This window comes from Paroedura picta, chromosome 4, assembly GCF_049243985.1.
Source record: "Paroedura picta isolate Pp20150507F chromosome 4, Ppicta_v3.0, whole genome shotgun sequence".
Lineage (NCBI taxonomy): Eukaryota > Metazoa > Chordata > Lepidosauria > Squamata > Gekkonidae > Paroedura > Paroedura picta.
Genome location: NC_135372.1, coordinates 109505771 through 109521363, shown reverse-complemented (window position 1 = coordinate 109521363; position 15593 = coordinate 109505771). Strand labels below are relative to the sequence as shown.

The 15593-nt window shown below is 39.0% G+C and overlaps 1 protein-coding gene across 9 annotated transcripts in view; it reads left to right on the top strand.

The window, feature by feature from the left end:
* Positions 1–15593, top strand: part of TRIM33 (tripartite motif containing 33) — a 68025-nt gene that overhangs the window by 39865 nt on the left and 12567 nt on the right. For 4 of the 9 annotated variants that reach the window (XM_077334971.1, XM_077334968.1, XM_077334967.1 and 1 more), the window contains 6 exons: positions 2319–2563; positions 2819–2989; positions 3506–3706; positions 9925–10057; positions 11243–11306; positions 14086–14245. In XM_077334971.1, the coding sequence (XP_077191086.1) occupies positions 2319–2563; positions 2819–2989; positions 3506–3706; positions 9925–10057; positions 11243–11306; positions 14086–14245 (974 nt within the window). Of the gene's footprint in view, positions 1–2318; positions 2564–2818; positions 2990–3502; positions 3707–9924; positions 10058–11242; positions 11307–14085; positions 14246–15593 lie in introns of all 9 variants that reach the window. The other 5 variants (XM_077334970.1, XM_077334976.1, XM_077334974.1 and 2 more) reach the window with 2 other exon arrangements.

Below are 15593 nucleotides of genomic sequence, written 5' to 3'. Positions count from 1 at the left end.
GGGGCCTCAGTAAAATTGTCAAGCGTTGACCGGTCCCTGGTGATAAAAAGGTTGGGGACCACTGGTCTATACCCTTATTGCTATTTACAGTCTTTGCTTAGCTGCTGACGCTCCTCTTTTAGCCCTGCAAGACAACATGGAAAGAATTGATTGTGTTTTCTCAGTTTTGAACTGTCATACTCAAGAAATGGCAAGCTTACCCACTGCTCCTCCCCATTACCACACTACACATAGCAAGACTGAATAGCATTTCGTGTTTAAAGATGAGGCTTCAAACATTCAGAAGTTAAGAAAGTATGCACATGATCTGTTTTAAGCATCAGGCTGAACTAGGATACAAAGAAAAGATGAAAATATATGCCCCCCACTCATTCTACATGCAGTACCTAACCTAAATATTATTTATTTAGGACAAACTATAGCACTTCTTCAAGTTTCAATAGTTTTAAAATTCAATAGTACCTTAGTTCTAAGAGTTGTGATTTCTTCCCATTGTTATCTGCCACTTGGGCAAGAAAGTCCCTAGGTAAAAGTGTCTTCATGGCTTGTGTCTCCCTGGTCAGAATCCATAAGATAGTTCTTCCTATTATAGGACTTAGTAGTCTCCCCATGGGCAGTCTGTCCTCCTGTCCCCAGAGTTCCTGCCTCAAGAGGAAGGGAAAACCTGCTCACTATTGGGCTATCCCAGCCTTTCTCAACTTTTTACCATTGAGAAACCCCTGAAACATTCTTCAGGCTTCGAGAAACCCCAGAATTGGCGCGATCCCAGAAGTGGCGTGATTATGCAGAACATGGTTGGTAAGCAAAGCTGTGTACACGCCCACTCAGGGCCCCTCCCTTTCCCATCCCCTTCAGGCCCATCATTGGCCATTTTGGGAGGGGGGGAGACATGTCAACATGACCACATACAGTCATATAACCTGATATATATGTTTAATAAATTAAATATATATATTTAAAATTAATTAACTCCCACTCATTTGAGAAACCCTTCTAGGGTTGTTAAGAAACCCCAGGGTTTCATGAGATCCTTGTTGAGAAAGACTGGGCCATCCAGTCTATATCCCTTTTATTTATGGCATTCCAAAAACGTGAGAAATGACAAACCATTGCCCTACTTAGGCTGGAGACATTAGCATATGGAAGCCCTAAAATACTCTGTGCTTGGGGCTTGAAGGCCCCCTTCAGTCAGCCAGTTACTAGCTTAAATCTGGGTTCCAATTAATAAACAGAGTGGAGTCCTAATAGCTGAAATATTGGGGTGAGTTCTAGGGTGAAGGGCATTTCTCCACAAGTGCCATTGTCAAATTCTTTAATAAAACAATCCATTTTTAGGTCTCCCATCATGATATCTGGTGACACAATAGAAAAAGTGCTTTGGCTCAAGTGCCATTAAAAACCACCACCACCATAATGAATTTTAGATGCTTTTAATTCAATACAAATATATTTATTTACTGTTTTTATAACACATCTGGGCTTGCTTTTGCATGGATGACAGGGCACTTCTGCTTAGGCAGATTCACTCTTCTCACTGTGGCAGTTGGATCAGTACCGGTGTGCTTTCCATGACACTGCTGCATCAAGAGGAGGAGGGCAAAAGAGCCCATGGTTCTTGTGGTCAAAGCTTAGTTTTGATAAAGGAATATGTTTTAGTTTTGCTGCAAGTCTAGATCATATGGAGTTATGAGAAAATTTAACAGTATTGGTAAACAATAACGAACAAATAAGCTTTTGAGGGGATGGTATCTATATAGACAATAAAGGTTCATTTTAGTACATAATCTAATTGGGTCTGATAAAGAACAAGTTTTGAACTACTAACAGCTCCAAAGCTTTTAGTGGGAGATAGAGTAATTATGGACAGATCTGTTAATACACCAGATGTTCTTAGAATTTGAAAGTAATAAGTTTGTATGTTTTAATAGATCTAATTTCCTGAATGTTAAAAATTACAAAATACTAAAAAGCACCACACTTTGAATTCAAAATATACTTCATAATCCAATGTTTTTTTTATATTATGGGATTTGGTATTTATGTAAAGATTAACACATTATATTTAAATGGGACAAGGAGAACAAAATTATCCTCAAAATTAAACCCTTTTATAATCATCTGTAAGGATTAAAATTAACTAACGGTGTAAAATTAAATCAATTTTTAAATCAATTTTAAAATTTTTAAATTAAATCAATATTTGCCTTTAGGAGTTTATGTATTTACATTTTGTGAAACCAGGAAATAGAAAATATAAACTTTTCACAGAGGTTAAAAACAGGCTGTTTAGTTAACCGGCTCTCTCTCCTGTTGTTTAGGTAATCTTGTTATTGAAAATAAACCAACTCAAGGTTACACTCCTAATGTAGTAGTGGGACAAGTTCCCCCGGGAACCAACCACATCAACAAACCTCCAGGGCAAATTAATCTTGCACAACTTCGGCTCCAGCATATGCAACAGCAGGTGTACGCACAAAAACACCAGCAGTTACAGCAGATGAAGATGGGGCAGCCGGCAGGGCAGCTCCCCCGCCAGGCAGGCCCACAGATGCTTCAGCAGCAGGCAAGTTTTCAGATTGTCTTAAATTTCAACTCATTATAGGCACTAAGGTGGGCCTCCGACATAGACATTGGATGCATTTAAAAATTATAGAGGAAATTGATTCCTCAAAATGCAGTGAGTCAAAAGGAATTCAGGGTATTTCATCTGGCTGGCATGTTAAATATGAAATGGCATTTATTTCTCTTGGGGAAAGAGAATAGTTAAGCAAGTATCTCAATCTTAAGCAAGAATTTTAAAATACATAATCTTTTTCAGCCTCCTAGATTGATAAGTATGCAGACCATGCAGCGCAGTATGAATTGCGGTGCTTTCCAAGCCCACCAGATGAGAATGGCTCAGAACGCTGCTCGTCTCCCAGGGATACCACGGCACAACGGGCCCCAGTACTCCATGATGCAGCCACACTTACAGAGACAAGTATATGCTGTGTGCACACTTTGTTTTCCCACCTTTCATTCATTCAGACATGGTTTGGCTTTCATATCTGTACATTTTAGCTGGGAAATCTCTTTTTAAAAGATTAGTTAGCCCACCTTTTTCTGTTAAAGGAACTTAAAGACACTTTAAGAGTCTTGTTGACAGCATGCTCAGGTTTCAAATTAATGGGAAATTTAACATGGTATATTAAAACTTTGTTTGCTACTTCATATTACCTGATATGTCAACATGTTGACATGGGAACAATTTGTTTCATAATTTGGTCAAGTGAAGTTAGGATAAAAAGCTCACTTTGATTACTGCACACCCTTGATCTCTTCAGAAATGTAGCAAATGAAATGCTTCAGTATCACTATCGTTATGAACCAGAAACTACAAAAGTCAAAGAATTGAATGATAGTAATGAGCATGCCTTTTGAAAGCCTACAGTTTACATGTGAAATAAGCACTTTATCACTTTAATAATCTGCTCTTTCCCCTTCCCACCCTCCTTCTCCCCAGCAGCATTCAAACCCAGGACATGCTGGCCCTTTTCCAGTTGTTTCGGTGCACAATAATACTATTAACCCAACAAGCCCTACAACAGCCACCATGGCCAATGCTAACCGTGGCCCGACAAGCCCATCTGTAGCAGCAATAGAGCTTATTCCTTCTGTAACAAACCCAGAAAATCTTCCTTCCTTACCAGATATTCCTCCCATTCAGGTTAGTATCTATGTAAAAAAATGACTTTTAGAGCTTGTTTTAGCTCTTCATATTGAAAGGGCAGTTTGCTTTTGGTAATTCTAGACTGAGTGAATCTGCCAAAATTTGATGACTGTGATTTATATTGTAGAGCTGCTTAATTTCACATTAATATTCTTTTTCATGGAATACTTTAAAAAGTTGGCAAGACAGAGTACTAAATTCTAATATTTTTTTCAGATAACAGCTTTTAAATCACTGTATATTTCTTAAAACACTACATTATGTTGTAGTGTTCTATAGTTAAACTGATGCAACAGAAAACTTCATAAACAGCTGACTGTAGAATAAAATGTTGTCATAGACTATAGGTTACTTCTAGCTGGCCAAGCAAAAGTTATCAAGATTTCTATGTTCTGCTCTGGGCAGTCCATCCATTAGCCCATTATGCTTTCTGCCAGTTGCAGCTTCATGATTGGTCTTTGGGACACATACAGGTATTTCAGTTTTAGACATGGGGAAAGGGATTTTAGGGTTGGTGGGGAACATTTACTGTTGGCACTGTGGTGGAGCATCTCTGCAATATTTGTACTTTGCCTCTCTGCAGTATGCAGACGAGATGGCTTTAAATAAATCTTGTAACATAAGAGAGATTTACACTGTAATTATTACCACATGCTTAGGGAAAGGTGCTATTCTTCACCATGTTGTGGCCAGGTGTGACTTTGACAATAAGTTGTCAAATTTGCCTACTTCTGCTCGAGCCTATAGCGTAGCATATTTGAGGGGTTCATGCATGGATATAGGCAATTTTCACCTAACTGTTTCTCTCACCCTTAAGATACTTATACAGCACTTTGTGAAGTGCTCACATAGCACTTACCATATAGCTGTAATGATAAAAATCATCTACCTCTACACATGCTGGTCCACATACACAGGAGGCTGTCTTAATCAGACTGGCCAACTATTGAGTCATCCTTTTAACTGGAGGTGTCAGGGATTGAGCATTCTGCATGCCAAACAACTCTGCCTGAAGAGTTGAAGCATGTATAGACTGCACTTTATGAATAAGCATATATTCTGCATATCTCAAAAATTACCCTGTTGTGAAATCAATTTGATATTATTGTTGTTATGCTTACCAATTAGCCACAATCTTCCTCTTTTGGGAAAAGAGAGGTTTTATAGTGTATCTGAACCAAGCCTGCGTTCCTTCCACATGATCTGAAAGCAGGGCTGCCAAGAGCCACAGTGGGCCCCCAGACAAAGATTCCATCTGCCCCCTGCATATAAACCCCTGGTTCAGACTACATGTCATAACAACAAAACAGTGAGCTTGTTACCTTTAATAGAATAATGATAATAATTCATTAAGTAAGAAACATTAAAAGAAAAGTAAAATAATTATTTTTAAAATAATTTTTAAAACAGGTTTCACTTATGATTTAGACTAGGAGTCATCAGTTTTTTTGAGCCTGCAGATATTGAAATTCTGGCATAGTGTGGTGAGTGCAATGACAAAGTAGCTGCCAGAAAATGGTTGCTGCAGGAGGCGTAGCCAACCTTAAACTGGTTGCCACATCTTACCTTCAGTCTCATACAGTGAGGACACTTATGCTGTAGTGGCAGCAGCTGCAAAAACAAGCTGAGTAGTAGTAGAAGATAGGTAGGTAGGTAATAGTTTATTCAGTCATTAGACCCAAATAAATGATACATCCACTAAAAGCTATAATAATTGATAGAAAAAGTCAATGAAGAAGGTATCATGGATGTAATACAAGAATAGTACTACATAAAGATAAAGATGTTAAAATATCAAAACACAATTTTGTCAAGAGCAAATATATTATCATAAATAGAAAGAAGAAGTATTCTAATATATAAGGGAAAGAACTGGAATAAGGGATTAACTACAGAAACAAGGAATCTGCTTATTCAATCCATTAACCCAAATGATAAAATAACATTTACCTAGACTTTACTATGGTTCAGACATTCTTGTAGATCTTATTCTGGTAGAAATATAGAGAGATTTTGCTACTATGTTAGAAAAACAGGTCTTTATCCCTTAACAAAAATTTAACTAGAATGTCTTTATTATAGGAAGGGAGAGTTGAATGTCTAGTGTAGTGGGATAGTAAAGGTAGGATTAGACATTTTCTAAAACTATCCAAAAAGGGACAGTATAGTAATATGTGTGAGATTATCTCAGTTTGAGCAGTATCATAAGGGCATAAGCATAGCTCCAGTGGACGTTTGTGAAACTTGCCCTCAAGGAGAGCTGAGGGGAACGCGTTAAAGCGTATTCTTGAGAAAACCCAATGATATTTTACTAAAGAAATGTTTGTAAGGTGTGGGGCTGGAATATTTATTGACCATCCTTTCAGAGTGCTATACATTCTAGGAAATGCTGCAGTTGCCTCCTGAGCAAAAACAAGTTTTAAAAAAAATCTGCACAACCAAGTAAATCTTCAGTAGGCATATGCCCCACCTACTTTCTAAAAAAACACTTGGAGGACATAAGGAAGGGTGTTGGTGGGTGACATGATGCTTGCAGGGACCATGCTGGAGACCTTTGAGACACTGCACTTCACAATAGGATAAGAAATTTGTTTTCATTTAACAACCAATTAGTACAGGTTAGCCTTGGGACAGTTGATGAAATTTTGTTCACGGTATGTTGAGTGAGCAAACAGTTTGATAGCATTATCAAAGACGTGTTTGTGAGCAAGCTTTGCCTCTACCACTAAGGTTTCTCATGCTGACAGATGACTTTGCTCTGTGAGGATGTGTCAGTTTTCATTACCCGCAAGACTGCTGGAAGATTGCTCAGCTTGGGCAACAGTGACAATACAGTATATTTTCACTGTTAGACAACAATTTGCAAAGTTAATTTCTTGAAATTTAAAAGCTGAAGAGGGGACAATGAAGGTTAGCAGAGTCGACAACCTTCAGATGTTTCAGTTGTTCAGCCAGATCTTCAGATATGTCACAACGGTATTCAGTGCAGAACATTTTGGCTGGTCTCACATATCATTGTTTCCCATTTTTGTTTCATTGCACCTTGTCATGTAGCCAGTTACGCAGTCAAAAACATAAAAGACTTGAAACATTCCTTTGTGTCAGATTCATGTAGGTCTTCACTGACATGTAAAGTCACTTTTGCAAACCTCTTCCTTTTTAAATGACAATATGAGCACAGCTTCAGTATTTCTTGGAAACAATCTTGCATTCAGCAAAAGTAGAATTCAGACTTTTTCCCCTTAGCTTTTTTAGAACATTTATCAGATTTTGAAATCTTCCATTTCAACATGCAAAGTCTACTGCAGTCAGAATTTTAAGCCATGTGGAGGCTATAGCAATACACTGGAACATTGTAAAGTAGGCTTGGATGTTCCTACAGTTATGACTGGGATCCTGATGACAGGGTTTTAAAGAAAATTCTTGGGTAGTAGGCAGCAATGGACAGCACACCATTGTGCAAAGAGCCTCCAATATTATCAGTATTTCTATTGTTGTGTACTGCAGCTGAACAAACAATGTGAGTTCTGAACTGTGCCAAAGAATTTACGTCTGGACCACATTCAGCAGCTTGAACCTCACATATGTTGAGGCTATGGCCAGCACATGGTGGCAACTTTGCTCATCATTGACATTTAAAATACAGACTTGGTCACCATTGTATGCAGTTGAGCAATAGTGCTTGTTGATTACATCACAGATCAAACCAGGAATCGTTTATCAGTTTTCTTGTATCCATCAACACATTTTAGGAATTCTACATTTCACTTTTCTTATTGCTGAAATGGACATAGCACAGAACGAGCACATTTTGTTCACAATGTGCTGATTCTGGAGTTGACAATTACAGCATAGTATTTGGATAGTTCTTTTCTTTCAGATGACCTTCTGCACATGTGCAGCTCAGCAATCTAAAAATTCATTTTACATACAGACAGGTATTTTTACTGTAAGCAGTGATGGGTCAATTCAGATTCCTCCAGTCTGCTGATATGTTCTTCAAGTATGCAGTCGGAGTGCCTTATCCAGAATCTTAAGAAAATTGCCCTTCTTATTATGTCCAATTTGTTAGGGTTCCCCTCTGAATGCCAGGCCTTTCTCCAAGAAACAATATCACATGTAATATTCTGTGCAGAATATGTTTATACACTGCTCCTTGACTGTGACTTTTCTTTTGCAGTTGTTGATAAACTGTAACCTCACATCCTGTTTCTTCAGGGCTGATTAAGTAACTTAATATGTTCTTGTGATTTTTTGCTTTCCTGGTGTTCTGGAGTCTTTCATACAACTTGATTCATTTACATTGCTTACACAGTTTCCACTAACAGGAGAAAGTAAGGAATGAGTTGATCCCGGAAAAACACTAAATTGGCTGCAGGGGAAAACAATACTAAGCTTGTTTGCTTTTACTCCAGTCACTAAAGATAATTTCACTATTTTTTGAAGTAGCACGGAGAAGAGAAATTGGAAATAATTTACTGAATAATTTGGAAAAACCTTTTAAGATCTTGCTGAATTGCTTCTATTTCTGTGGCTGCAGGGGCTCACTCTGCAAAAGGCCTGTATGAAAATCAAACTGCCATGTCTTTGCAATTTTTGTGTGTGTGTGCCACATCCTCTGATGGCTCACTGGGTAGAGTGTGATTCAGGAGGGTACTTGAAGCAGTGGGCCAAAGTTTGAGTCCAGCAGCCCCTTTAAGGCCAAACAAGTTTTATTCAAGGTATGAGCTTTTGTGTACATGTACACTTCTTCAGATACCATATTGGGCCCTGTCTTTTTGACTGTTTTTCTCTTGCTATTTTTTCCTTTTGCTTCTTGGACCCAGATTTGTGGTGGTGATCGATTTGGGGCAATGTTCTGTCAGTCAAAGTAGTTGGTAAAGTAGTTGAGCCTCCGGGGAGGGCGGTATATTGATTAAATAAATAAATAATCAAACAAACAAATAATACAAGAACAAAGTTTGAGATCAGTGATGCTGTCATGTACCGTGGTAAACCTCCCCCAAATAGGCAAACTCAGGGCTTTGGCCAAAAAACTCTAGTTGTTTATTTCAGAAGAGAATCAACAGCATCAGAGGACTCCAGCAATGCTTAAGCCAGAAGCAAAAGGGATCAAAAGGCAGTTATAGAGGACCCCTCCACCCAATCTAGACACAATGCAGGTTCACACAGGACAGTTCTTATCTTCAAAGGATGGTACTGTTTATAGCTAGCACCTCTAGGTGGGAAGGAAATAGCCAAAACGTTTGAAAGCATGATAGGGAGCCATCTGTCCCAGAACATGGTAAGTGTTTTTTTTGGGGGGAGGGGGGCCAGAATGAGTGGAACAATTCTCTGCAGAGAGTTCTGGGACTTTGGTCAAGCAAGTCATGGCAGGAGCCAGTGGCTGCCTAACAGATGCCTTTAAAAGAGCTCTCCTTGTCTGATGCTATTCACAGGTTGTTACCAACTACTTTAATCCAATTTTAGCTATACTTATCCCTCAGTGCATCTTGACTCTAATTAGCCCTCCCTGACAACTAACCATCCCCCCTCTACCTATAAATAATGGTTGGTGAACTGTTTGTGCACACCAAAGCTTATACCCAGAATTAAACTTTGCTGGTCTTAAAGGTACCACTGGACTGAAGCTTTTTTTCTGTTGCTTCAGACCGACATGGCTACCCACCTGACTTGTGTCCCTGAAATGGAGTCAAGCTGCAGATGTGTTTTTATCCTCTGGGCCCATGCTCAGAGAGTCGTGGAGGACTGTGAGAGAACGGTCATGCTTATACAGACGATTCTAATAATCCCCCTGAGCTCATTGCCCACGATAGACGCCTTCCTCCTACCCGTTGGCTTAGAGTCCCATAAAATGAAAGAGAAACCTATCTGGGAGCCTTAAAATGCTGGCCCTGAATATTTCTGGAATTTTTTAGGATCTAGTTACTTGTATTCCCGAAAACCCAGATACCATTCCAGGTATCTGAATACCTGAAGAAATCTCAAGAAGTTATTTTTTTGATATATATTCAGACTATAAGTATCTGAATGTACATATCTAGTATAAACACAATTGTTCTGATTAGCTCTTATATTTGTCCAGTAGGAATAACAACATTTGATAACTCAGCTGCTTTTTCCTCTATTACGAAATACAAACTAGTCTATATTTCTTTTCTAGCATGCTGCATTTAAAGTCGGCACAATCACTATGCAATTGTCCTTTATTTCAGCTGGAAGATGCTGGTTCCAGTAATTTAGATACTTTACTAAGCAGATATATCGCAGGCAGCCACTTACCCCCCCAGCCTATAAGCAACATGAATCCCTCTCCTGGACCTTCAGCTCTATCTCCAGGCTCATCAGGTAAAATGGAAGAGAGATTATATGTATTTTCAACATTTGCTTGGAACAACCAGGAGCAGAATGTTCCAAACTCCACTGTGAGACTAAATTTAAGAAAACTGGTGTTTACAGATGGTTTTATAACCAATTTACTAGTCCTATTAATTTCATCCACCTGTTGTTATAACTTCCATAATAAAGCTGATAAGCATTTCCTGCTCAGTATATGTATGGACCAAATTTAGTCAAACTTAATTGCAGGTTTTATGCATTAATAGGTAGAAAGCCCCCCCCCCTCCATTAGCATATGATTTTAGTCCTATGAAGAGTGGGATGGTCTTTGCTGTAACAATAAGCCAAGTAAGGTCAGGCTTCCTGGATACTACTTACCTTCTAAGTTTCAGTTGCAAATTTCTGTATGGTGTCATAAATCATAGTCCTGTGCTTCCTACCCAGAAGAATTAAGGAGTCAAATAGCATCTTGGCTTTAGACCCATATAGGTAACCATTGCCTCTTAACTGCTGGCTGTGAGCTATGTGGAAAGGTGGCTTGTATGGAGCTGATAAGGTTTGTTTTAGCATTTGGTCCAACCTAATGCTTCTATATTGAAGTGGACCTCCCTAAAAGTTGATAGCCACAACAAACTTTCAAAATTCAGTCTCTTATATTTGGCTAGTTATACTGCCGTTCTGATAACCTATATTGAAAAAATACAGGGAAGGGGAACTTTCAACATATAGGCCTTTCCCTATATGTCTGGGCAGGTGAGACTGCTACAGTCACAGTGAATACAGCTTACGTTTGTTTGATAGTCCTTTCAAGAATTGTTGCTAGTAATCTGTAAAATGGATTTGAGTCCCACTTTAATGGTACCTCTCATCTTCTTATTGTGTAAGACTATGCAGTCCCTTTTCAGTGTATCATGCATGCATATGCATTGCACCGCTGATTTAAAGCATAGCAATTACGTCATCACCATAGAATAAAATAAATAAGAAAATTAGAAAGGATTTACAGCTTGGAATATTTTGGCTGCTTCTCATTGAAGCAGTTGCTGTCATTCGTAAGGGGGGGGGGGAAATTCCTTCTCTGAAGGTAATTGCTTTGTGAAAACCTTTATTTTATTACCAGTCGTGGTACTGTCTTAATGGGCAGTTAGATACTGGTTGTGATATGTCCATGTAAACATTTCATCCTTCTTTTAGGTTTATCAAATTCTCACATCCCTGTGAGGCCACCCAGTACCTCCAGTACAGGCAGTAGAGGCAGGTGAGTTACATGGCTTGAAAACTAGTTGCTGAGGTCTTGCTGATGTTTACTGAGAAATGAATGCATTTTCTATAGCTCAAAAAACCTTTGGTTTAATTACAATTAAAGGTTTTTAAAATCATGTATGCACCAAAAATATGGAAATATTGGAACATTTCAATAGGTGGAGGATTTCTGCACATGGAGGATTCGCGCCCCCTGCTGGCAAAAATGTGCATGCGTGGAAACTGCGCATGTGCGTTAGCACCACCTGGTGGCGAAAACACGCATGCGCGACAACTGCATATGCGCAGTGGCTGGGCCGCCGGCTCTCCCCCACCCCCAGAGGCTCGTCATTGTTGAGATCACAAACCCAAAACCAAGCCACCATGTTTTTTTTATATATTTGGGGGACTTCCTACATATGTTAAAAAAAAATGGTTTTGAAGATAAGAAGAGCAAAACTGTCAGCGAAGAAGGTCAATGACAAGTGGAACATGCTCCATGCGGCACAGAAAGCTGAGTAGTTGAGAGTCTGGGGCAGGAATGAAGGCTTGGGAGTATTAGTCTAAGCCTCTGAGGACTTATAGGATATGGGGGGGGGGGAGATATTGTGGTATAGAATTTCCAAATTGTTCTCTTTCCCCACTCCTTGCAATTCCTAATAGGTCCCCACTTTAGTTTATAAATTCTAACTGAAGGGCCGAGGACTGGACATGTGTTTTACTGATTTATTTAAAGCCAGCACTGTTTTGTAGACCAGAATTCTTCCTCATGTCATTATACACATAAATAATATGGATCTAATACTTAGAACCCAGGAAAAAGCTATAATAGTTCCAGTCTACAAAAAAGGAAATATAGACCTGCAAAATTACCACCCTGTTGTCTATAATAGGTAAATTGTATGTTTTCTTTTAATTTATTTATTATTGCATTTTTATACTGCCTTTCCCAAAAAATGAGGGGGGTTTACATCTTAGTAAAAACAGCACAATCACAGAATCAATAAAACATAACCATAGCTTAACATAAGAATCTAAAATGAATCAATAAGCGTTTCCTGTATTCCTATCCTTTACAGTTTAGGAGTATCCCTTCTTGTTTATCAGTTTTTTTTTTGGGGGGGGGATTGCTAACCCATATGTTTTAGGAATAATTTTGGTGTTGCATAGATGAATGCATAGGGAGGGAGTCTAGGGAGGGAGTCTAGTTTGTTGGGTCTCAACCATAGGCCTGGCAGAACGACTACATCTTGTAGGCTTTGCAGAACTGGTTTAGGTTCCTCACAGCCTTGATCTCATCTGGAAAAGCATTCCACCAGGCTGGCACCAGAGCTGAAAAAGTCCTGGCTCTGGTTGAAGCCCACTTTATATCTCTGGAGCCAGGAATCTTTAGCAGATTTGCATGATGGAGAATAAGCACCTTTGCGGATATGATAAACTAGTCTTTTTCCTCTGATCAACTGAATTTTTTTAACTCAAGCAGCAAGCTGGATTTCAAAAAGATTACTCAGCCATTGATCATTGTTTAACTCGTTGCTTTCTTGTTAACAAATATGCCCTGGTAAAGTACTAGTACTGAGAGACAGTTAGCTGATGAAATCCCTTTGCATAAGGGCGTGAGACAGGGTTGTTTTATGGCCCCAGCCTTAATTAATAAATGATTTGGTCCCTCATCTGGTCAGTTATGTGACCTATGTGGTGGCACTTTTGCCGTATGCAGATTATATACATCTATTATCATGTACTCTGCAGAATACTTTGCAAAAGAAGGACTAGTCATAACCACACAGAAATAATTGAGCTGGAAGGCCCATCTGATTAGTGCTATGGAGGGATCTAGTTTTACCAGTTGCGCAATTGCTTGCTAATTCTTCACCTGAGTTGGCAGTTATATACCAGGTGCCACTCAAGTATTCAATTGTTGTATGGAATTGGGGTCTTGATAGAGGTGATGGATGAATCATTTGATCAACCTTTGTTACAGTATCTGCAAGATTTGCTGGGTACCAAGCTGTGTTTTAGGAATTGCTCTTAGAGCTGAATTCATTGGCCCAGAATGCATTGGAAGCTCATGCTGGGCATTTAAGTTAAAGCCAATATGAGGAATGGGATTTTGAATCTAATTTAGAAAGATCGTTACATGAGGCCATGGAAGGTAATCATTATGATCGGTATTTTTGACTGATTTGCTTTTGCTGTGCATACTCAAGCAAGAGGGATCAAATTTGTATAATTGTTTTTGATGTGATTGTTTACAAATCTCAATAAGAATACCTTGCATTCTAAAGATAATTCTTAACTGATATTTTCCAAAAACATACTCTGAATTTGTTTCCAAAATAACTTAATTATTGAGCAGCTGCAGAAAATATGAGGCCTCACAATACCAACAGTCTGCAGTACTTAAATTATAGATAGGTTTCAGCTGTAATGATGTTAGATACTATCTCCAATGTAACTTACAATCATTTCCTTTAATATCTATATTGATTGGGAAAAGATTCATCTTTGACAATCAATGGGTTTGCACACCTACAAAGGTGGACCTTTGGGGCTGCCTTGTTGGCCATAAACAACAACTGAGTCTATATTACTCGATACCATGAATTATGCTGCACTTCCTCTATGGTATATGTAAACCACCCTGAGCTGAATTGGTTATGATGCTTCACAATGTTTATTTCTACACCTGTTTTTAATGGCAGCTTTTCCCTCGCATAGGCAGTTCTTGATTCTCACAATTCTAGCATTTGGATGTTTTGAACTGCAGTTAAAATGTGCTTAATCTTTTCCAGCTGTGGTTCATCGGGCAGAACAGTTGAGAAGAATAATATTAGTTTCAAGACTGACCATGTCAAAGTTAAGCAAGAGCCTGGCACAGAAGAAGAAGTATGCGGTTTCTCAGGACCAGTAAAGCAAGAAAAATCAGAGGATGGCAGAAGGAGTGCCTGCATGGTAAAACTCTTGTTTTTTGGTCTTGTGCATTATACCATTATGTGCTGTAATTGGGAGGAGGGGGGCGGGGAGAGTGAGCATGTATTGGGATGGCTCCTTTGTTAAAAGATGGAAGGACAACTTTATGAAGTTTTCTTCTCTCCACTGTGATAGACCACTGACTTGCCTTTCCAGCTATTTTAGGGGTCCCTCATTTACCAGGAGCAGCATGGGGAGTGTTTTGGAATGCAGCAGGAGGCAGGGATGTAGCACTTCATGAATGGATATTTTTTCATCCAAGGAAACTTAAGCAGGATGTAAACCTGTATGTTTTCTGGGGAGATAGTTTGCACATTCTCATTTTAACACATGTTTTCATCTGGGAACAGCCTGAAGATTTTTACATGACAGTATGTAATACTGTTTTCCGTCATCACTTTAATTTACACATGGAAAGGCATTGTATTTAGACTGTCACCTTGGGAATACATATGAATGCTTCCTAATTCTACTTTTATAGATATTCACTAGCCTGCTCCCACAGAACTGGTGGTGCTGGAATGAGTTGGTTGATTAGTGTTATTGTCTGCCTTTCTCACTCAGACACAGTGCAGATTACACAATCTAAGTCAATGTAATCAATAGAATAAGATGTTGAATAAGCCGTGTAGCAGGAGTAGGATTGCAGAAATCTGAAACAAAGTATAAGTATTAAACAATGCAGAATATTTGCATTCCATATTTTCTATGCTTGTTTCTATTTGGAACTGGATCTCCAAATTGTCAGCTCTCGGGGTCTTTCCAAGTGGCCTATGGTGTATCTCAAGAGTTTCCCTCCACCACTGCATGTGCATGACAGCCCACTTGCCAATTAGGGCCTTTTAACAACACCTCCATGTGTGCACACATACATACCCCGTTCCTCCCCAGCAAAGCATGCATAAACGTTAAAGTTTTGGAAAAGTTCTCTCTGTAGATTTGAATTCTGTGCACATGTGTTACATATTGGTAAGCAGTGGTGAGCAGACGTGTCTTAAGGAATGATTTTGTCAAAGCCTCACATCCTGGCAAGAAGGCTCCTTCTGCCCACGTCTTGTATGGGAGTCAGTGAGAGCAAATACTTGCTGACTGTCCAAGCTTATGTTCATTTCAGACTAAGGACCTTGTAAGCAGCAGAGGGAGAGATATATTGATATAATACATGGCAGAATTATACCAAGAGCTTTCTGAGTTGATTGCCATACAAAACATGGGGAAACAAAACAATTTTGGCAGGAGGAGTTCTGAGTGGGAATAGAGCCTAGAAAGGATGGTGTGCATAGTGGCAGGTTAGCCAAAGCAAAGTAAATAGATAAGAACAGGAGATGAG